This window comes from Ursus maritimus, unplaced genomic scaffold, assembly GCF_017311325.1.
Source record: "Ursus maritimus isolate PB19 unplaced genomic scaffold, ASM1731132v1 scaffold_6, whole genome shotgun sequence".
Taxonomy (NCBI): Eukaryota; Metazoa; Chordata; class Mammalia; order Carnivora; family Ursidae; genus Ursus; species Ursus maritimus.
In genome coordinates this window covers 77,473,247-77,495,870 of record NW_024426774.1, presented here as the reverse complement: position 1 = coordinate 77,495,870, position 22,624 = coordinate 77,473,247, and the positions used below count along the sequence as shown (strand labels likewise).

The 22,624-nt window shown below is 49.0% G+C and overlaps 1 protein-coding gene across 7 annotated transcripts in view; it reads right to left on the bottom strand.

The window, feature by feature from the left end:
• Window positions 1–22,624, bottom strand: part of NPAS2 (neuronal PAS domain protein 2) — a 154,527-nt gene that overhangs the window by 21,326 nt on the left and 110,577 nt on the right. For all 7 annotated transcript variants that reach the window (XM_040623585.1, XM_040623583.1, XM_040623586.1 and 4 more), the window contains 7 exons: window positions 20,148–20,268; window positions 19,027–19,140; window positions 8,308–8,426; window positions 7,533–7,615; window positions 6,662–6,768; window positions 4,471–4,618; window positions 2,514–2,598 (listed from right to left, as the gene is read on the bottom strand). In XM_040623585.1, coding sequence (XP_040479519.1) covers window positions 2,514–2,598; window positions 4,471–4,618; window positions 6,662–6,768; window positions 7,533–7,615; window positions 8,308–8,426; window positions 19,027–19,140; window positions 20,148–20,268 — 777 coding nt within the window. The remainder of the gene's footprint in view (window positions 1–2,513; window positions 2,599–4,470; window positions 4,619–6,661; window positions 6,769–7,532; window positions 7,616–8,307; window positions 8,427–19,026; window positions 19,141–20,147; window positions 20,269–22,624) is intronic.

Sequence of the window (22,624 nt, the reverse complement as noted above, 5' to 3'; positions counted from 1 at the left end):
ATTTTGATTTTTTAGATTTTCATAACCGATGGTGCATTTTATTTTTTCCTTAAAACTGTCACCTCACTGCCCAGAATCTTGGCTTTCCCAGAAGGGGAGAAGAGGCAAGTTCTAGAAATGAGGTTGCTGGTGTACTGAATCGTTAACACTCTGATGAAACCAATGCCTTTGGACCCATCAGAGCATCTCCCACATGGTCTCCCCACTGCTTCTCCTTTGTAGCTTTGGGGCCCCAGCGTGGAGAACAGGCAAAGGGTCAATGATCTCCCATCTACTAATTCCTGGATCCTAACTGATCCTGGATGCTAACTGATCCTGGATCCCAGGATGGCCCTGCTTCGAGTATTGTGTGATGAGAAAGCAACGGTGCCCTTCCAGCCCTAAGAAGCCATCTTTCCATCCTGCACTTTTTAGTGTCATAAGTGTAAGACAGCAGGGATTAGGGTAATTTTTAAGCTAAAGAAGAAACATAATGCCCACCTTCCTGAGCCATGCTCCTATCCAGTCATAGGAGGATGGTGACATTCCTGGCATCTCTAGGCTGTTTGGATAGGCTGTCCTATGTCCCACGGTCTTGGGTCTAAAATCTCTGGGTGTGAGTCTATGTGGCTATTCTGTCTTTTGGGTCAGGACTCCAGGGAGGGTGGATACTGGGTGTGTGCCCGAGTAAGGGCTGAAACGATTGATATGTGACCTACAGTCCTTTGCGCAAAACAGAATCACGGGGTGTGCTTGGATTTGCTAAATGTCAACTCGGAGGCTCCGCGGCTTAGTCCCAGATACACGGCCCTCGGAGCGCAGGCCCTGGCCCACGGCTGTTTGCCAATCGTGTGCTCCTGGTCAGCAGACAAATCTGGACAGGCAGTGGCGGTGAGCACTGAGAGACTTTTCTAGCCATCTGACGGAGCTGCACATCACACCCAAGCATGGGAATTTCCGTTTGGCAAATGCACCGGTCAGTGACAGATTTGAAATCAGAGTCCATTGCCACTGATAGTTTGAAAAGCACTGTCCCCTGGGCTTTTCCTTTAAAAGGGGCAGCCCGAGATTGTATTTGTGTGTTTAGACATATGTGCATGTTTATGAGAAGTTCCACTGGGTTCTAGGGTTCCTGAAGGGTCGGAAACCTCAAGAACGAATTTCCGACAGGATGACGCACACTGTGCCTGTTCACGAGCCGTGATGTATGGTGTGTCTAATGCCTGCCTATGAGCAGCTGGGTCCTGTTCTCGGACATGATGCATGATGCATTGTATGACAGAGCTGGGAAATAAACACGTCCATAAACAAGGACAGGTGTGTCATATCAGCGGGCTGGTGACGGACCACCATCCGATACTTCACCGCGAACGCGCCAGCAGGGGAGGCTCGCCCAAGACACGGACTGCTCTCTGGTCTTTACAGGTGGTTTCTCCTTCCCTCCAACTCGACTCTCATGGGCCAGAGATACTTTCTTTGGACCACTGCTGCTGCAGCAGCTCCTGGCCAACGTCTCTGCATTCTAGGTTGCGGGGCAGCCTGGCACTTGAACCACATGTCACCAATGATAAGAGACACTTCCCCTCTACGTAGTGACATATCTGAAGTTGGGATGTGACCTCTAATGAAAAGAAGTCCGTATTTCACAGATGGACTGGTGACAGCATTTTCTCTTTCTTAATGGGAGATAAATAATGGGGGATCTTATAACAGACAGCTTCTTGGCTTTGATGAAGTACAATGCTCCCTCCCTTCCCTTTCTCTCCTTTTCTCCCAACATGTGTGTCTGCTTGAAGAATGACCTTTGAGGAAGGGCTCTGGTCCGCTTGCACGTTTCCCTCCAGCTGTCTGACACACCAGGAGCGGGTACGGAGAAAGCCCGACTACAGGGGACCCGAGAGCCCCATGCGGAGAAGGATGACGGTAAGGCTTTGTGAAGGCGGACACCCCTGACTTGCAGAGCTCCCTGGCACGAAGCTGGCTCCAACACGGCTGTTCACTAAGACCCGCAGACACCGTAGAAACTGCACCTTGCTACTGAAGACACGGAGGGTGGGGGGTGAGGCCCGGGTCTTGCAGGCAGACCATCAGCCCCTAGGCTAAGGGAAGGACCAGGGCATTCAAATTATTCCACACCTCAATGGGACGATGGAATAAGCCCCTAACTTTTTTATCTGTGGGAGAGATACAAAGTGGGTTTATTATTACTGCTCTCGTAAGGATGGAAAGTTGCCAGATCACTCTTTGAGTCCAGAGGCTGTTTCTTAACCAGCTCTGTGAGTTCTCACCCTCAGTGGCCTTGGGTCTGTGCGCTAAATCCTGTGTGTGCTTCTGTGCCTCGTCTGAAGGACGAGGGTAGTAACAGTGCCCGCCACGCAGGAATATGGTGATGGTAAAGAGTGAGTACCCGAGAAGCACGCTGAATAGTACCGGGAGCACAGCAAATCAAAATCCTCCTAGCTTCATTATAACAACTCATGGAAGAACTTACTTAGGCTAACTTGGCCTTTAGCCGTCTGGTGGGGATCGCTTACCTTTAGTGCTGAAGGGTGGACGGCCTCAGGTGGTGGGTCTTCCAAAGCCAACTCCTGCCTCCTTTCTACCCGGACGTCCGCGTAACTGATCAGGAAATCAAGAGACCAGAGCTGGAGGTGGGACGTTCCAGATGGCAACAGCAGAGAGGGCTTGTGTGATACGTCGAGGTACCCCACGTGACGCCCACCCCAGAATCGTCACCACAAAGGAGGCTAGTCTTGTCACTTGTTTGAGGAGGGAGTCTCAAATTCTGTGTCTAACTGCCACTGGGGTGACTTCTAATGTGACAACCGAAATATTTTCCTTTCCACGGTGTTTCTTCTCCCTTCTCCTTTACTTTTCTTCTCCCCATGTCCTGAAACTTCTAAACATAATTGTCTTTAGAAACATATTTTCATCTACAGGATAAGGCGAGGCCTTTGAATAACCAGAAGCCTTTCTTAAAACCTACCCAGTCTGGACTGTGCATACCGAGACGTGACACAAGACTTTTTTAGTCAGTACAACCTTTGACAGTTTTCTCTCAAACAAATCTAGGTCTAGACTCAGAGCACTGATTTGTCTATGGGCCCACTTTTAAAAGAGCACAGGGAAATCGGTCCAATGTGGTGACGGCTGAAGGGCCCCAGCTCTGGCCTCTGCTTCACGGGGAGGAACAGGCTGGGTGAGGGGCCCTGGCAAGTGACAGTGGCTCTGGGGCCTCTGGAATGCTTGTTACCTTATTTACTAACTAGTTCACTCCCTACTTTCTCTGAGAGTTGCTTTCCAAGATTAGGGAGGTAGAGGATGGAGAGGAAGAGTAAGGTCAAGGGCAGAGTCTGAAGACCAAGATGATGACGATGGCCAACCTTCCCTGGGGGCAAAAGGACCCTGCGGCAAAGGCCCAGGCTGGGTGGCGGTAGGGAGGACTCACCTGTCGTCAGAAACCCCTGGCTGCTGAAGTGCCCAAGGGTGGGCTGAGAAGCTAAGATCAAGTCCCTAGAAGAGGCATGCAATGGGATGGTCGGGGTCACTGGCAAGAAAGACAGGCATTTTCTCCCCACTTATTAAAGAAGAGAGATTGACTTGTTGACTGTATATATGCATGTGTGTATGTATGGTATCTATCCATTTATCTCCCTACTCACCTACCTACTTGTTATCTACCCGTTGTCTATCTCTTATGTGTATATACAAGGTGCGGTATCTACGGATAGTGTCTATATGTACCCATATATATCTACCCATCTTTTATCTGTCTTGTCTATTACGTCTATATACATACATACCTACAATGTATATAACCTTTCTTTGCTCTGCTCATATGCTCTTCTCTAGATCAGTTTAAAACTGATTGATGTCCTTAAAATTTCTGTAGTCAGAGGGGAAAAAGCCCATGAATGGCATTTCTCCTCTACCTTCGGGAATCGTGACCTTACAGAGCCTGTGTCTAGGAAAGTATAGATACACGGCCTCCCTTGGAAGCTCTGCTCACCCACCTTGGGCTGGGGGGTCCCTGAGGCCACTGGGAACTGCCTGGAACCCTCTCCCCTGGAGCCAGGCTCTACTCCCAACGCTGCCTCAGTTGCCAGCAGGGGCTTTTAATGCATTAGAAACAAAGGGGACTAGGTCTGTGAGTGATTTAGAGGCAAAATTTTAATTTTTGTCTCCAAACAGTGACCAGGGAAGGCTGGAGGATGGATGGAGAGGAGGGGAAATGTGGAAGCAGGTCAGTGAAGCAGTAAGTCACATCCTGGCAGCTGGAAAGAGCGCGTGAAGCTTGCGGAGGGGCCGAACCGAACACTTAACCCCCCAGAGGGAACAGAGATGCTGTGTCCCTGGCAGGAAGCTGAGCTCCGGAGATTCCTCTGTGAACTGCGGAGGACACCCCGGGCCCCGTGGAGGAATTCAAGCCCGGGCTCGCTTGCTCTGCAGGACCTGGGACCACTGGCCCGCCCGCCCAGCCCCAGCCCTCACCTGACGACCGAGTGTGTGCACACGATGAACTCGGGCTTGGAGTTCCACTGGTGGTACGTGATGTAGTAGTGGGTCTGCAGCCAAATCCACTGCTGGCCTTTGGTCAGAAACCGGTAGCAACAGGACTTCCCTTTGCCAAACTGCATCACTGTTGGCAGAAAACGGAGGCTGCAGGTAGCAAACGCGGATACGAAAATGCTCTCCCCCAGAAGGTACTGTTGAAAACATAAGCTTTCAGAAACACCATGCCAAACAGCGTGCCCTTCTCCAGGTGTGCTGTATTTTAAGTGACTATCAAGATCCCGGGAAACGATATTGAATTCTTAAATAAGGGAAAAACAATCCGCACCCTTCCCCAAATGCTCAAAGGCTTAAGAGAGCCTCAGCGAAGGGCCGATTCCCAAACCCGCGTTTAATTACAAAGAGGCTCAGGTTTGCCTGCTGCAGGCGGCGCTGTCTTTGGAGCTGCAGGAGCGGGGCTCAGGACAGACAGCAATGCAGACACTGGGAGAAGGGGGCCCAAAATAGACCCGACAGCCCGCACCCTCGGCATGGATTCGGTGGCTGTCAGTCAGCAGTTCCTGCTTCGTCTACATGGTCCTAAATGAGAGAGTCGCCTACAGATGCCTTCTAGCTCAGGCCCCGCTGCCGCAGGGCTGTGTGGAGCCCCCTAGGGTTAAGTCTGTCGGTGGGCTTCTCTGGGGGCGTCCAGAACAGAATGGGTGCTGTTGGAGTTTGAGCCTGCTCGGGGCAGAAGGCTGGGACTGTGGGTGTAGGGAAGAACAACAGTTTGGGTCACTGCCTCAGGGCCTGGAATTTAGCCCCTCCTTCCGCAAACAGATAACAGATACACAACTGGGAAACCGAAGTGACAACGGGAGCCACTGCCTTGGAAAATGTGATCTCCGAAGAGGTAGGAAGCCCAGCTGAGCAAGGGCATGGGCTCCACAGAGGGAGAATGTCTTGCCTGAGCCCTGGGCCAAGTCCTTCAGACCATGAAGGTAATTCTACCTTCAGGGTGGCCTTGCTCCGTTAGAAGGGTCAGAAGCAGCCAAGGCTTGAGGTAACCCTGCTTCTCAAACTTTCCTGTGCCCATGAATCCTTTGGGGGGTCTTGTTAAAATGGACGTTCTGATTCCACAGTCCTGGAGGGAAAGCCCGAGAGTCTACAAGTCTAGCCGACTCCGTGCACTGCCCTTGCTGCTACTCGAGGACCATACTTTGAGGAGCAAGGGGTTCAAGTTTTAAAGATTAGCCTCAGATTCCAACAGAAGACCCCGATGGAACTCGAGCCTACTCTTCCTTTGACAAGAAAGTGGAGAACAGAAAGTTATACGGGTACTACGGACAGCACGTCTATCAAAATACAGCGTTGGTGGTCAATTCATGTGTCAGGATCCAGAAGTCAGGATGATGAAAAATGTTCTTGTTTAAAGCTAGAACCTGGCACGGAAAATATGGCTTTGCATGGTTAATTCTTGACAACTCTTGCTAAGTGAGAACCCAGATATACTGGTCATTCTTCCACATCCCCCCACATCATGAGTCCTACCTCCCCTACCTCTGCCCACCTGTTGTCCTCTTCTGTGGCAGAGTGCCTTCCCTGATCCCCTCCCCCAGCTGGCTGAGCCCCCCAGTATCCTGAGCACATCCCCTCTAATGCAGTGACAGCATCCTATAATGTCACGTATTTCTGCTTTTCCATTAGACCTTGCTCCTACAGAACAGTAAGGAGATTCTGATCGTCTTTACGTCCTGGGCCTAGCTCAGTACCTGGCCTGTAGCTTGTGACCCATATATGTATGTTGACAAAAAGCAGGGATGCTGAATTTGGTATTTTGTCTTCGAAATGAATTGCATAACTTAGAAAAAATGACCATCATTGTCTTATTTTCTTAAGTCAGATTAAAATAGCTTACGTATCTGAAGGGCACGGGAAGGTGGGGCGGGGGGGAGGTGGGAGGAGGTGGGGCAAAGTCAGTTCCAGGTGGAAACACAGAAACACAACCCAGGGGCAAACCACAGAAGGACCTCTACCCCACACCTACATCATTTTAGAGAAAACTAAGTCTTCCTCTTTAAAAAGAAACCAAGTAATAAACAGACTTCCAGGGCCCAAGAGTCGTGCTGTCGGGGCTCCGTGGAGGGGGCTGGAGGCCGTCTGGCCCTGGGGCTGGATGTGCGGTACTCACAGTGCTGGTGGCATCTGGCCAGGAGCTCCAGATCGTCAATATGGTAGTAGTCATAGCCCGAGGTCCCCAAAACTTCAAAAGGCAGGTATCCTATGATTGGAGGGGCTCTGCCAAGCAATGGGGACAGTTCGTCAGAGAGCAAATACCCTGCCCATCTCACCACGGCAGCACCTCCATCCAGAGGGGGCCAGTTTGCATGTTTAATGATCAACACAGTGGCCTCATTTCTCAAGAACAAGGGCATGAAAATAATTTTGCAATGGTTCACACCAGAGAGGCTGTGTTTTCCAAAGTGCTCAAACTTCCTGGCATTTAAATACTCAGTTTCATTGGCATAACCTGGGTTAAATAATAATAAACTTTATCATTACCAAATGATTAAAAACAGCTATGGATTGAGTCAGCCCAACCCCAAAGCGTAATAAAAAGTTAAAGGGTGGGGAGGGGAGATTTCTCACCCTTCAGCTGTGAAAAATGTTATAGAAGAAAGAAAGCAGGTTGAATTAAAGGGACAAAGGGGTGTTGAGAGAAGTAAGATGAGGAGTTTCCCTCCCATCTGCTCCTGCCTTCCTGGGAACTGGAGAGGGTCCCGAGGGGCGGGTGTGGGCATGAGGGTATCCCAGGGATGTCCCCGGGCTGTGACACCGGGCTCTCCTGAGATGTTCTGACCCAAACACAGAACATAGCCACAGACAACTTGCAGTGGAAGGGAAGCCGCCTCACTCTTGGCTGGGAACGATTTTTCCTGCTGCCAGAAAGCCCTTCTCCCTGAAGGGACCAGGCCCGACTTTTCTCTCCCAAGGAGAGCCTGGCTCACGCAAGCAAACACTTGAAAAGGACCCAACCCAAATATGTTTTTCTTTTCACAAACCTGTGATCCAGAAATAAAAATTTCCATTCCAAGCTATGCCTTGAAGTGAATTCCTCTAAGGGTTCGTCAACTATGCACATTTCCTGTATTAGAAGGGGAAAAAATGTTGCTCAGGGTGCCAGACGCTCACCCTACGTTTGTTCAAGAACGCATGGTAGAAGGATAACAGAAGTTAAAATCATTGAGAGCAAGTCTCCAAGTTGTGTTGGACGAAACTCATCATCTGTAGCTAATTTCAGTATTAGCTGATACTAAATTTATGTCACAAGCTGGGGAAAAATACCTAAGAGCCAAAATGTCACACCACTCCCTTCCCATTATCTAGAAGTGTGGTAAACATGTGGAAAATGGCTTTTCATCTGAATTTGAATGACTAATTTAACTCGGCATTCATGCCACGGGTGTTAGAGCAATCACAGATGAGAGAACACAGACAAACCCCTAGTTCTGACACTGGGTCCTCACCTAGGCCTGCCCTGAGTGGTCTTAACGTTGGCGTGAAAAGTGGGAGGGTCGACGGAGTCACAAATGAGCCTCTGCAGGCTGAGCAGTGGCTGACGCTGCCTTGCAGCAAAACAGCTCGCAGGAGACCAGAGTGAAGGCAAGGGGCAGGTGGGGGCTGACACAGGTATAGACGCCAGACATTTCAACTTTTCAAAGTCAGTGACAGCGCCACTGCAGTCTTATTCTTTCCCATAGAGACGGTTAATGAACTATAACTAAATGGGACTAGTTGTACTGGTTCTACATGATAAATTCTCTCCCGGGTACTTGCCTTTAAGAATTGGGGCGTTGCCAGGCGAACGGTGGCGATGAAGCAGACCTCCTTTCCAAGTGGCACCCGGCAGGGCCTCGAAAGGGTGCTGTCGAAGCCGTTACAAGAGGGGCTAGGCACTGGGACGGGAGGGGACAGACAGGTTAGCCCTGTGTGGCACAGCGGCCGACCCCTACCTGGCATCACCGTCAGCCAGCACCGCGCTCAGGGCTTCGCGAACATTCACTCCCATCATTCGTGCCCCAGACACCTCGCTCAGGGAGGGGCTGTTACCCGCCCTGTGCAGGAAACGGGAGGCCCGGGCTGCTGAGGTGACTTGCACCCTGCAGAACAGAGCTGGAATCCAAGTAGCCAACAGACTCCCCCGCCTCTCATTTCCAGGAGTCCTCCTGCCACTTAGACCGTGGTGCTGGGAAAACGTGCTACAAAAGAAGACAGCCTCGCTCTGCAGGAAAGGCCTCCATTCTCACTTCAGGATGGGTGCCACAGGCAGGCGTGGTTTCTGATCTGATGGGCCCCTGGCATTCGCTGACCACCCCCCCTTCCCACCCCTGGTTCTGGCACCGCACACCTGGGACTCTAGGGTTTCCCCCTAAAACCCCACGTCTGGAGCCAGGCTGACCCTGGGCTTGGCCACTCCACTGAGGACGTGGCCTCAGGATCCAGGGTGATTCCCCAGAGGTGCACAGTGTCCCCCACGGACTAGCTAGTTCTGAGGCTCTACACAGGGACAAACCTGTTCACGAGTGCCTTATTCTTCTCACTGGGAAGGCATGACTTCCCTCATTCTACACATGAGGCCGCAGAGGCCCAGAACGGTCCCATGTATTAACCAAGGTCGCTCAGAGTAGTAATAATGGAGTGAGGGCTCCAGCCAGGTCTTCCGACTCCAAGCCTGGGGTTCTCCCAGGGCAGAGAGGGGATTGTTCAAGGCTCGTGCCCACCACGGGGCTGAGAACAGGCCCCCGCACGCCCTCTGGGGAGGTGCCAACTGGTGCCAGCCGCCATCTTCCCCGGGAGCTACACACCTGGCTTCACAGTGACTGCTTTACCTTTTGGGCCAGAGAACAATTCTGCTATTTTAGGTGGAGTATGCTGGGTGGGGAAAAGACCCCTGTTAAATGAGAGAAGTTGGTGGACCATGTCCATGAAATTCTCGAACCTGGCTACAGCCAGATTCCCTGGGACATTCTACGTGGCCTCCCAGCTGCCCAGACCCCATCGCCAGCTCCGCTAATTCAGGAACTCTGGGTGGAAAGCCCAGGCCCTGGCACTTTTAAAAGCCCCTCCCCTCCCCCCCGCCCCATTTAGTACCACGCAGCCAGGACTGAAGATCATTACGCCAAATAATCTATATTACCTCTTTCTTTTTCAAATGTAGTTGATTATATCCTGAACCAGATCCTGAATTCTAAGTACATTTCTGAACTTGTAGATTTAAACATAGTTGTGTTTTCCAATTTGAGAACATATAAAGCAACAGAAAATGAAATGCATTCTAAAATGAAATCTGCAAGACTTTCTTTGGATTTTAGCTTTCCAATAATTTTTGTTTTATATGTTCGTAGGTTTCTAAGTGATTCTATAATGTGGTCTTCTAGCCACTAACATGAATAAATTCATTTTAGCAAACATATTCTCTGAATGCATTCACATACATATTAATATAAATGTTTCCAAACATGAATATAAAGGGGGCAAAGTAGGAAATAGTGGTCCCTAGAGAGTTTACATCTGTCATTAGTTGGCTTAGACCACTGCAGATTAATGTGTAGCGTGAGCCAAGGCACTCACCCAGGGAAGAGAAAGCAATCCCACAGGGGAAGGGTCTGCAGATGTGAACATCTGCATAATAAAAAAAGAGACATTAACACATTTCCCAGATGTGAAATATTCTCTATGCTTGAAGCTAAGGGTCATCACCTGCCAGATAAAGACCTAATAAAATTCTCCCTACTCTTTCAGAAAATCTCAGCCTTCTAAGCAAACTTCCGAGGACTTCCGGGAAATTTTAAGAGATGGTCTCTCATTTGTCTCTAAACTATGCGCCTTGCTGGAATGATCCATGGGCTCTGTCAGTAAGTGCCTTCATCTGTGATTTACCGTAAGGGCGGAAAGAGCGTGGGGTAGTGAGACCCCAGCCCCTAACAATTTCTTCAAGGGGCAGAGACCATGGAAATTAAGTGAATGTTCTGCAGAGCTTACTGCTGGCCTGGCTACCTCTCAGTGCAGTTTTATGAGTCCTTTTAGAACTGCTAAGGTTTTAAAGATGAAAATGCTCCCCGCACGGGAAATTTCATTATTGCTTACAGCCTGCGCTGGAGAAGCTAGACACTTTACAGAGGGCCCCAGAACCAAGCAAACTCGTCTTCTGAATGAGCTTTCTACCCCCAAACCTGAAGCAGCTGAGGGCTTGATCAAAGGTGCCGGTAAATCAAGGATGAAAGTTTCAGCAGAGGCCAAGGGGAAGACCTTGGGGGAAGTCAAGGGGAAGAAGATACTGGAAACATTCTGCCGACTGCTTTGCAAACGACTTTTATGCACAGCGGGAGCCTCCTAGCAGATTCCAGAGTCAACACAGGAGCAAACTGCTCCCTGGGACTTCATGGTAATATTTAGCACTTAGAATAACTTCTCTGGCACTTCTTATCCCAAGGTAGTTAAAAAACGTTAATTAAGGATTTAATTAGTTGTTTCAATTTAAGTAATAGAAAAAAACATATCTAATTACAGCTGGCTTCCCGAGCCTCTAGGAAGGATTACCCGGTCGACGCCGGCGCAGCCCTGTTTATCAGCCCTCTCCTTTCTTCCGCCACTCCAAGACACTCACGCACACACACAGTCCTCACGCCACAGATAAAAGCAATGATTGCTTGCTACATTTTTTGCCCCGAGGGTCATCTTACTTGAAATTGATCTTCCTCTTGCCCGGAGCTAAAGAGATAGGTTTCCCCTATGGCAGGGATGGGTCTAGTTCTCTGTCCGCCGCCCTGAGCAGGCGTCTTGCACACAGCAGGTGCTCTACACATGTTTGTCGAACGGGTCTCTGATGAGATGACCTTCCATCACACATCAAAACCACAGCTTAAGACCCGGCTAGGGGAAGGCATCTTCCGATACCAGCCCGCAACTGACACACAGGTTAGCTCGCTGTGGGAGGGTGCCTGTGGAGCGCGGTGCACGGTGCTGGGTCCCGCTGGCCCTCGGGCTAGCTCACCGCCCTCCTAGTGCAATCACACTGATCAGAAGGACCTGATCTGCTGCAAATCGGCAACAGCAGTCACCACTCCTTGAAAACAGCACGAGTGGTGCCTCACGCTTGGCAAGATGCCAGAGGGGTTCTGCTTTCGGTCTCCCTACTACTAAAAGGGTCCACGGGTGGGGTGGGGTGGGGATCAAGCCCCTCTTTGCTCCTGAACCTTTCATTGCAGCCTCTAATTTTAGAGAATTTTGCCTTGGGCTGGCACGCTAGGGATTCTGAACATGAGAGTGCCCTGAGGTGCTCGAGAGAATGAGTGATTAAAGTTCGTCTCGCTTGGCACCTGCGGTTGGCTTCCGAAAGAGGACCTCCCGAGTCATAAGAACATAAGGATGACCGAGGGGGCAGGGAGGTCCCAGGTGGCATGAGATGTGTGTTCAAAGGGGTAGGAAAGAACGGGGAAGAAGCAAGGTGGGAATAGTGAACATAGCTTACAGCAAAGGAGCAGAAACAAATGGAAAACGGGGTACCAACAGCTCATCAGGACTGGGCCAGTCATCAGGCCTAAACAATTAAGTATTCTGATCAGAGATAGCCTGCTCATGATAAATTAGTTGCAACAGCTGTAGGAAAACACCCTAATCGTCCACACAGAGAGTGACAAATCGCTTTCTCAGCACTTCACAGAACAAACGAAAATTCAAAGCTGAAAGGTGTCCTGGAAGATGTGAAACAATCAGGAGGCTCGCTAAAGGAAGCAAAAAGTTCTAAATCTTCATTTATGATAAATATCCAAAACGTCGGGGCTAGAGCATTGGAATGTTAAGGGAAAAATAATTTCCTGCACATTCAGGAGAAACCGTCTCCCGCTCATCAAGCACGATTTTCAGGCTCTTCTCTTCTCCCTCCCTTCCCCCCCCGCCCCCCCCCCCAGCACAGCACGGCATGCTTCACCTGATGGGTTCTCAACAGCCCAGTTACCGGGTTCTCGGGATAGCCGCAGCTAAATAATCCTGCTCGGTTTTTGGCCCCGGGGCATCGTCTAACTTGCCAGGGCAATCAGCGTGTGCACAGTTCATGCTTTCTTTCTGCCAGTTCTGTTTGGCATTGGAAAGAAAGAAGGAGCTTGGAGAGAAGCTGAGAGCCACACGAGAAAGCTAGGGGTTTGCAATCTGCTGGATTGAAAAAATGACTCCGATGGGAAAATATACGTCTCACTTAAGTATTTCTCCTTTCCCTCGGCATACATTAATTAAAATGAGTATTTTTTGGGGCCAGGAGGTTGTCATGGCGTTGACAAGATCTCCACCAGATGGTTGGGGTGGATGAGGCCAGATGATTCGTAAGCTCAGGGAAGTGAACTTCCCACAGGCTGACGCCCCCTGTCCTCCAAGTGGACGTCTTGTGCACATTTGTATCACAACGACTGCCCCTGCTCTCAGGCTGAAGCAAGCGGGAGGACGTGTCTGATAGATGTCTGGCCATTCCTCACTGCTCCGTTTCAATATGGGCTCTAGACGCTGCAGCGGGACGATGCCCTTGGGTAACAATTTGTTCTTTACTGCCATCTCCATTCCTCTGCGATCGAATCCGGCAGCGATGCCGGCTGCCAGGGAAGGATGTGGCACTTTCTTGTTGGGGTGGAGGGGACACTCTGCTTCTTGCCTCTTGGGGGCCTGTGACAGATAGAAGAGATTCCTTCCTGTGCTCAACTCACGTCTCCATTCTCAGTGGGGTCTGGTGGGTGTGGCTTTGTTCCCTGAGAAGTCTCAATTCAGCTCAGGGAAACAAGAAACAAAACCCCCAAAGCCCGAAAATAAGGCAACCTACAGAAATCCCACGGAACATACGGAATCGAGCGTTGTAAGCTAAAAAGCCTCCCTTTCTGCCAGTATTTCAAATCTGGTTGTGTGGTTAGAGGCGAATAGGTAAAATGAGGGCAGAGAAACTTTTATACTCTGGTGTGTGGTTTCTGGAAAGCCCAGAGTGGAATGTTTGCTGAGGGTGACCTATTTGGAACCACACCAGCAACTTTTGAAATACTGCTTTCTGGATTTCAGTCAGACGCACATTTAAATCAAAGTCTGAGGGCGGAGCAAGGGCTTCAATACAGGATTGCCTTCTTCCTGGCACGAACTTATCTTTCAGGAACTGGAACCTGTTTATTAGGACCCCTTAAAGCAAAGACTGTTCATTATGGCTTGGAAAATCATCTGGCCAGTTCCTTTCCCATAAAAGTGGGGGGTGGGCAGTGGGACTTGGGTGGGGGTAGGGAGAGGACCCAGGGGCTCCTCTATGTGACTGGAGGAGGAAAATGATGGAAGGGGTGTATTTGTTCACGGTACTTTAAAAAATCTGTTCTGAGGCAAACATAGCTCCGAATAATTTCATTTCAGCCCCATTTTGGAAATGATGTGAAGAGCAGAGGTAGACCAGAGGCGGCCCCCACCAGTGGTCCTCCCTGAATCTCCAGGCCACATGGCCGAGATCACACAGTAGGCTTTTTTACGGGAGGAGGAGGAGACATGTGCTTCTGTGTTCCAGCTCTGACTCCTTCAAGAAGCTTCTCACAGACTTGGTTAGAAACCGTCCTAAAGTGAAACAGTTCTAGGAAAGCTGTTTTCTTGTCCCATTTCCCGACACGTACTTCTTCACGTTTATTAAAAAATCTAGGTTAAAGATGTGAAATCCTGGCTTCTGTCCCCTCCCCCGCCTCGAACATCTGTAGCAAATGATGAAGTCCTAAGAAGTGACCAAGATGTGCAAATAATGAAGCAGGGGAAAATTCCACTTTGTTGCCGCGTTTGGGCAATGGTGGCTGTCTGCACAGCCATGGTGAACGCAGAGGGTACAGGGGGAAGGTGGCACAATCGGCCGGTGAATCTAGAAATGTCCAGAGAGGTCAATTGCGTTAACAAGGGCAAAGCTGCTTTTATGCCTCTCCACACCCCAAATTCCTAACCCGGCCTACTCCTACCGGTGACAGAGCCAGACGAGTGCTGAGGGGTTATTTGGGGTAGCAGGCAAGCACATGGTGTCTTCATCTACGTGACTAAAGGTCACCAAAAACTCTCTCTTGGATCCGTGTCACCGTCTTCCCTGCCCTGGAGCTGACACGTTTCCCTTTCTGCTCTCTGGTTTAAGGTCCAAGGGAGTCACAGACAGTGCTTCCATCAGCTTTAAGGCAAACTGGTTGATCAAGTGAACAAGATGCAGGGAAGAGAGCATGGCAGGAACAGTCCTGGCAGGGGTGCCTGAGTCAGGGGTCCAGTTAAGGCTCTCAGGGAGTGTCCAGGGAGCCCAGGTGGCTAAGGAACTTGATGGGGGTGGGGGACACAGAATGGGGAGCGAATGGAGGCCAAGGATGACCACACGCTGACCAGGCACTATTGCCCAGGCCTTCCAGTGCGGACAACTCACAAATCACTGGAAGTTACACATGGGCCAGCTTACCCAGCACATACCAAAGTGGATTTAATCTTCACTTTGGATTCAAGGTCAAAGGCGTAGCAAGAGCTCTGTCTCTGGGTAGGCTCTGGGGTCTGTCAAGGAGAGCTGTATTATCAGCTCTCAGGGAAAAGCCTGATTCCCCTATGAGTCAAAAGTCGGGTCTGAATCCTACTGCTGCCCCCGACCACCTGTATGTGTGGGGCTAAGATCGCTGAGCCTCCGTCTAGGCCAATGTACTTGTGTTGAGCCTACTTATGTACCAGGCATGGACTGTGTAGGCTCACAGATGAGTAAAGGTCACCGTCCTTTCCACTCCATTATTTATAAAAATGAGAGCCTTGTATCTTCCTGGCAGGCATCAAAGAAGAATGGACCAGGCCATGCTCCATAAACTAAACATCCCTACAGAAATGACAGGACTTTTCCCGGTAATGGGCCAGAGTAGGGTTTCCTACACAGTTCTCTGAAGTGTGAGCAGGGATTCTATTAAAATAAAACCAGTGTTCCTAGTCCACTTTCTTCCATACTTTATACATTGGTTTTAAATGTTTTCCGTGCCTGGGAACTCAGGGAAGTGGCCGGGGTGGCTTGTGTACAAACCATATTTTCTAGTTTCTGTATTTGATACTTTGACATTTGGGGCCTTGCTGACCCTGGAGGAACTGTTCCTTTCTGGGTTGGCCAATTCCTAGAAATAGTGAATAACTCACCTTCCCATGCACCTTGCACAGGCAAACCAACCCATCTATAACCCACACCCCAACCATCTCCTTTGTGGGTCTCTTCTACTCTGGGCTACTCTCCACTCGCCCTCATCACCCAGGCATCCAACAGCTACAGGCAGCCCCTCTACCCAAGAGCCCACTGAAATCATTCCCACCAGGCAAACTGAAGCCTGTTTACCCTGCCTTGCTCCTTCTTTTCCACAGCAACCACACGAGTGGCTCTTGCCCACATCTTCTCCCATTTGCCCCGCCCCCAGCCTCCCCTGCTGCTTCCGCTTGTGGCCTCCATGGTGTGCTGTGCCTGTTTGGAGGGATCTGTGAGTAAAAACCTCTTCTTTCCTGACAGTCTTTCCATGTCTGTGTGTCTCACCATATTTGACTTAAAACAAATCTTGGGTACCCTGAGAGCAGCTTGGTACATGGGTGCAGGACATCTGGCATGCACAGGTACAGACACCCTGTAGCAATGGCACACCAGGTGGCAGGGACAGGCCTGTGTGCTGCAGCTATAAGACTCATTTCAACTTGGATTTGTGGGAGGCAGCAAAGCACTGGGGTGAAGGGTAGGAGTTCAGGGTTAGAACGGGTACGAGTGTAGGTCCCCCACTTCCCATGTGTGTCCGTCAGATTCTTTATGCATCACTTTCCTCCTTGTTTAGATGGGATGATGCCAACAGGTGCCACTTACGGGGTTGGTGGGAGGGTTCAATGAGATTATCAATGCGAAGACTGAGCCCAGGACCTGGGACTTAGGAAGCACTCCTAAGGTGAGCTATTTTTAATTAACCCATTGTGCAAGGTTTATTGAGAAGTAACCTACAAAATCAAATCTGAAGTGTTCCTTAGAGTATGTTAAACCATATTTCATAGGTCAAGAATGATTGAATGTTGGTGATTTCATAGGGTTCCATCTTAGAAATTCATTTGTCTCTGACCTTTGTTGTCTATTTTCATCCAAGTGAGAATTATATTTCAGTTTTTCCACAATTATATTTGGGGACTCTTGTCTCAAGAAAGCCCCCTAACTTTGGTTTGTTCAACAGGCTCTGGAAAGACACTCTGGCACTCTTGGTTTTAAATTTTCCACTTTCAGTGCTGTGTGTTTATAGCAGTAACAGTTTCCAAAAAAAAAAAAAAAAAAAAAAAATCACACATAATTTCCACACATTCTTTCAGGCAAACAAACATTGTCTCAACTTGAAGCGAAAATAAAGCTCTGCTAGTTTAAAAAAAAAAAAACAAAACCAGGTATTCACAATGANGCCTGCCTCTTTCCCTGAAACCCTCTAAACTGTGATAAGTGACAGGAAGCTTCAAAGTGATATCCTGCAGCAGCTTAAGGGAGAGTTGTGGAAATGGAAATTAACAAAGCATGCGACCGCTGCTCACCAGCCAATCACGTGTTAGTTCTTAATTAAGTGGTGCACTGTTGTCATGGGGACACGTGGGAGCAGCGTCCCATAATTCCCACTGTTTTGGCACTCCGGGGGCCAGAGTGCCTTTCCCTTCCTCGCTCGCAGCCACATGGATATTCTGCTATTCCGGCAGCTGGCATCATGGCCACGGCACACATTTTAAGCAAATTCTAAACCACTGCTTCTATTAATTCAAGGGTAAAGCTGTCTGGAAGGAGCACCACCAGCGTGAGGAGTACCATTAAAATTCCTCCGGAATGGTATTTAGTATTACGATAGGGCGGTGTTTCTTTAAGTCCGTGACCCCTTTCATCAAAACCCCAAGGTTCCTTTCCAATTGCACAATCCCAGCCCCACCCACAGATCTCCTGAACTGGAATCTGCATTTTAACGAGCTGCCTCACCCCGTGAACCCTGCACCAGGACTGGCATCATGTTGGGTGCTCTACGTGGCACCTCTTAGGTCAGTTCTTTAACTCGGTAGCCGGATCAGCTACCATTTACTTATGTATATGGTTCATTAAACATTCCTCTCATGAGGTTTAGGAAAGCCTTTCAGATGAGTCAGGTTAGGCATGGTCAGGCTTTGGCTCTATCCCGTTTAGCCCGGATTTAGGGCCCCACTTGCGAAAGCTGACCTCCCTTCACTTCCAACCACTTAGGAACACTGAGCCCTGTTTGGGTGGGTTCCCAGAGGGCTGCCAGTTGGCCCTGGAGCCCATCGTCCAGGCATAAGCCCTGAACATTAGGCTTGAAAATCACGTTGGAAGACCAACATGCTTAGCATCTCGTTGGAGCCTTTGAGACAAAGCATGTATATTTATGCAAGCCACAGAGAGCAGGGGATTGTCTAAGGGTGATGGGAAGATGCCGGATAGCCTCAGCATTAGGACTCGGGGCCATTATGTTGGCCGGTTCTAATGGAAACTCTGCGACTAATTTGGTGGGGTAATGGACCCCACCGTGGGTCTGGAGTTAAATAACAGTGACAGCGCCTGCCTGAGCCTGGGCTGCCGTCAACTTCCTGGGGCCTCATCTTTCCCCGTTTGTTCTCCTTTGGTAAATTTCTCCTTTCCTTTTCTCTCTTTCCACCATCCCTGTCAACACTTCCTTCCGTTTTTTCCCATCTCTGTGGTCTTATGAAATGATAGATCGTTAAAAGTGATCTGTTTTGTGTTGAGGTGGGAGGCATGGAGCAAACCAAGCACGGCCTTCCTGTGCTGGGCTTCACCGTGGGGCTGGGGGCTGGAGCTGGCTCTGCTGGATTTCTGGCATTGGGCCTGCATTCCTATTTTCCCCAGGTCAGAAGTGAAACTGAGGGTGTAAGTCGAGTTTAGAGGTGCAGCCAGAGTTCAGACCATTAGTTATCTGGGTAATTTCAGAGAGGACGATTTTACTGCTTGGCTTATCTGCTTGATAATTCATCCAGTGTGGATTGCTGGCTCATCACAAAACGGCCACTTCCTGTGCACATGGGTCAGAGGGAGCAGAAGACCTATGTCCCAGACCCATGAACACATGCTCAGAGCAGTAGTGTAAAAAGGAGAATTAAGATGCAGAAACCAAGGTTATGGAGTTTCACGTCACAATGCAGCCCTGTTCGGCTGTGTGGAGGCTGAGCCTGTTCTTTATTAACTGTAAGTTGTTTCTCACAGCACAGAACTATTCCATCAGCCTGAAAATAAATAAATGAATAAAGTGCATTTCAGTGGGACTTTGTGCCCCGGCATAAACAAGTGTGGGAGTGTGTTCTTCTCGAACGGGAGATAACATTTACGAGCACAAAACGCATCTCGGGAACATGGAAATCCAAATGCAAATATGAAAAGCACATATTCTCACTCCTCCTCCCTCAGTGAGTCTTCTGCCCCCATGTGCACGTTTGCATGATAAAAGACACTGTCGCAATTATATGACAATTAAAGCTTACCATTGTTGTAAGAGCGAAAATTTCCTACAAATTTTATGTATTCATAAGTTGGAAATTCCTTTGGGTTCAAGCTGCCTCTGAGAAGATGGCAATAAAACTCTAAATCGTTGTCAGCTGGGCCGTTAAAGGAAAAAGAGAAAAGGAACGTGAATATGACATAGATTCTAGACTAAACAAGTTGTGTCTTTGTGTAACTCTTGGGCTTTGGTCTGCACCCGGCCTGGACATTTCTCTCATTAGACTGACTCTTGGACATGGTTTTACGACCTTTGCAGAACAGGGGGCTCCCCCCCATAATTTATATAGATATTCTGCATTCCATACTTGGGCCCAATTAGTCTTAATTTGCTCACAGATGTCTGTGGTTGGTTATGTCGGCATTGATTAGTTCTGGTTGTTTTCATATGGTGTATTAAAATAAAGCTGCTCGTATAGAGCTGCTCTCTTTAATTTAATCTTTTCACGTGGCTTTGAATAAAATCAGATGTACAACAGGACACATTATTCACGGAAAGTGATCTGAGGCCTGAGCAAGTAAGTGCGAGGCCCTTGCACGGTCTCCATCAATGTCGGTGCTTTGTGAAAGGATACCCAGTTCAGAAGGCACCGAGCCTGGCCTTCCACCCAGGTTGCCAATTTTGAGAAAATTCCACAAAACCTGCAAATGTATATAAATAACCAGATGACAGCCTCAGGAGAGGAGAATTTGGAGTTTTGACCTAATTATTCAGTTTTCTGTTGGTGACTTGGATATCATACAAATCTAGCACTACGGTGTCCCCTAAAATAAGCACATTGCGCCCTGACTTTTGCATTGTTTGTTACCAAAAGACTCTCGTGTTAAAAAAAAAAAAAAAAAACTTCTTGTATTACATGCAAAACAAATTCTTCTTAAGCGCCATGCTTTCAAATTTTCCACAGAGAAGTTAAATGTCATACATATGCCAAACTCCAGTTTTAGCTTTAAATTTAAAATATACCTCTAAGGATCTTGGAAATATTCTGAGTCGCAAGGAGAATTGTTCTTAAAATTAGTCCTCCCTTCTTAATTCATTCTAACCTCCTTTCAAAAGTAAAACTCTTATCTTTATATCTTGTAAAACCAGTAAAGTTAAACTTACATTTTAAGTATTCTGGGGAGGGGGAATCTGTCACAAGCATATGGGAAGAAAGCATTTTATACACTTCTGAATGCTCTTGTTCTGGAAGGAAATTTAACAAATTCTGATCCATGACATCTGACTGAAAAAGAAAATAAAGAACAAAGGTACACAACTCAATGAAGACGAAAAACAAAAGCAAAAGCCAAAACTGAACATTGAAGGCAATTCAGAACTGGTTTCTGAAATGAAAAGTTCAAGATCTGATTTTCTGTGAGACCCTCGAATTTATCACTGTCATCCTGAATTACAATCTAGAAGGGTTTGCTTGCTCCAGGGCAAAAGTATTGCCCATAGGCCCGAGAAAGAAGTAAGAGTTAAGTTGGACAAGCACGCGGAGTCCTACTCTTCCTGGAGGACCCCACCTGCCGACACTCCTGTGCTCTGGCCGGGACAGCGGGGGCAGCGAGGGGCCCCCAGGCAGGCCCACTTGCTCATGTGAAGGGTCCTGAAGAACGCGTAGGGTTCCTTTTCCATAGGGTTCCAGCAAACGAACACCTGTTTACTTCTTAAAGGTCTCCTCAATCAAAGGAACTGTGCTTTTTTTCTGAGTGCCTGGGCACTGAATCTAGATACAGCTCTGTCCGATAGAGCTGTCCGTGGTGATGGGAATGATCTATCATGTGTGCTGTCCCTTATGAAAGCCACCAGCCACGTGGCTATGAGCATTGAAATGTGGCTGGTATAACTGAAGATTGGTTTTTAAAAATTACACTTATTTTTTATTTTTTAGAGAGAAAGAGTGTGCGCATGCGTGGTCGGGGGGCCAGAGGGAGAGAATCCCAAGCAGGCTCTGCATCCAGCACGGAGCCTGATGTGGGACTCAATCTCACGACCCTGCTATCATGACCTGGGCTGAAACCAAGAGTCAGACGCTCCACCCACTAAGCCCCCCAGGTGCCCCTGAAGACTGAATTGTTAATTGTATTTAATTTTAATTATTTTAACTGGAACTTAAAAAGCCACATGTGGCTAGTGGCTCCCATATTCACTAGTGCGGGTGGAAGCTGACAGAGGAGGGAGAGAGAGAGAGAGAGAAAGAGAGAGAGAGAGGGAGAGAAGACAGGCACGTTTCTTGCTGCCTCAGGCTCCCTCAATAAACTCATCCTTTCCTATATTTTTAAACACAATCTTACACACTCTTATCCAGGTAACTTTCTGTTGTGCGCCCCCTGGGGACCAGAGGTTGACATGCATCCCCAATGTCGTTCTTTTTCACCCATACCTCCTTCTCCCCTGTGTTCAATGTCCCCATGGTATTGCCAACTGGTCACTTGCCCATATCAGACACCCTGGCGGCATCCTCAGCTTCTCCTCCTCCCGCTCTCATCTTCACATCCAAACAATGTCCAAGTGCTGGGACACACCGCTCCCTCAAATTCTCTCCGATCCTCTCACTTCATTTCCATGACCTCGACCCCCAGTCTAGAGCACCATCATTTCTTATCTGGGGAATGAACGGACCAAACTGGTCTTCCCACATCGACTTCTGTCCCTGTCCAACGTATTCTCCACCAGCAGGCAGAAGGAGCCCTGTATCAGATCAGGTTGCCATTGTGCTTAAAACGATCCATTTGCAAGTGGTGCCTGGCTGGCTCGGTCCACAGTGCATGTGACTTTTGATCTCAGGGTTGTGAGTTTGAGCCCCATGCTGGGTGTAGCCCTTACTCCAAAAAAACAAAACAAAACAAGACAAAAACTGTCTGTTGGCTGCCAAATGCTCCCAGGATGAAGCCTGAACCACCCAATTCAATTCTGAGGCTCGTACTACCCGCCGTCCAAATTTCCGTTTCTCCAACTGGCCAGCTTGCTCTTCCTTCTGGGCCCTCCCCAGGCTGCACCATGAGGTGTGTTTGCCTAACTCCCGGGCATCCTTCAGGTCCCTGCTTTGAAGGCACTGCCTCTGAGGAAGCATCCAGGGACGCCACGTTGACAGCTGGGGCTCTGGCCTCTGAGGCCCCCTGCTCTACATGTTCTGCGGTCCTGTCACGGCCGGGGAGGGGAAGGTCTGCCCAGACGGGGAGGCCTGTGAGGGACAGGCCGCGTCACGGCAAGGTGGAGAGAGCCCCAGAGGTCGGGACTGAAAGCTGGCTTTGCCCCCTCATCAACCAAAAGATGAGGAAGCTGGGAGGGTGGCGTGAGCTGCTGGTCAAGGGCACACAGTAATCACTCAGCGAATGCTCCGTGGGATCAGGTGTTTCATAACCGTTCAGGAAAGTTCTCAAAGTTTTCTTGTTCGTTCATGTGCTGATGTGTGTCCTCTGCCTGCCTCATCCAAGGGGAGCTCCAGGAGAGCAGGGGCCACGTCTGCCTTCTTCACCCCTGGGTGCCTGACATCGAATGGTGCTCGGCCTTCGAGAGAAATGCATTGACTAGCTGAAGGAAGTATGGGCGGGGGGCAAGCATGACAACAGGAGTAAAAACAAGGTACCCCAAGA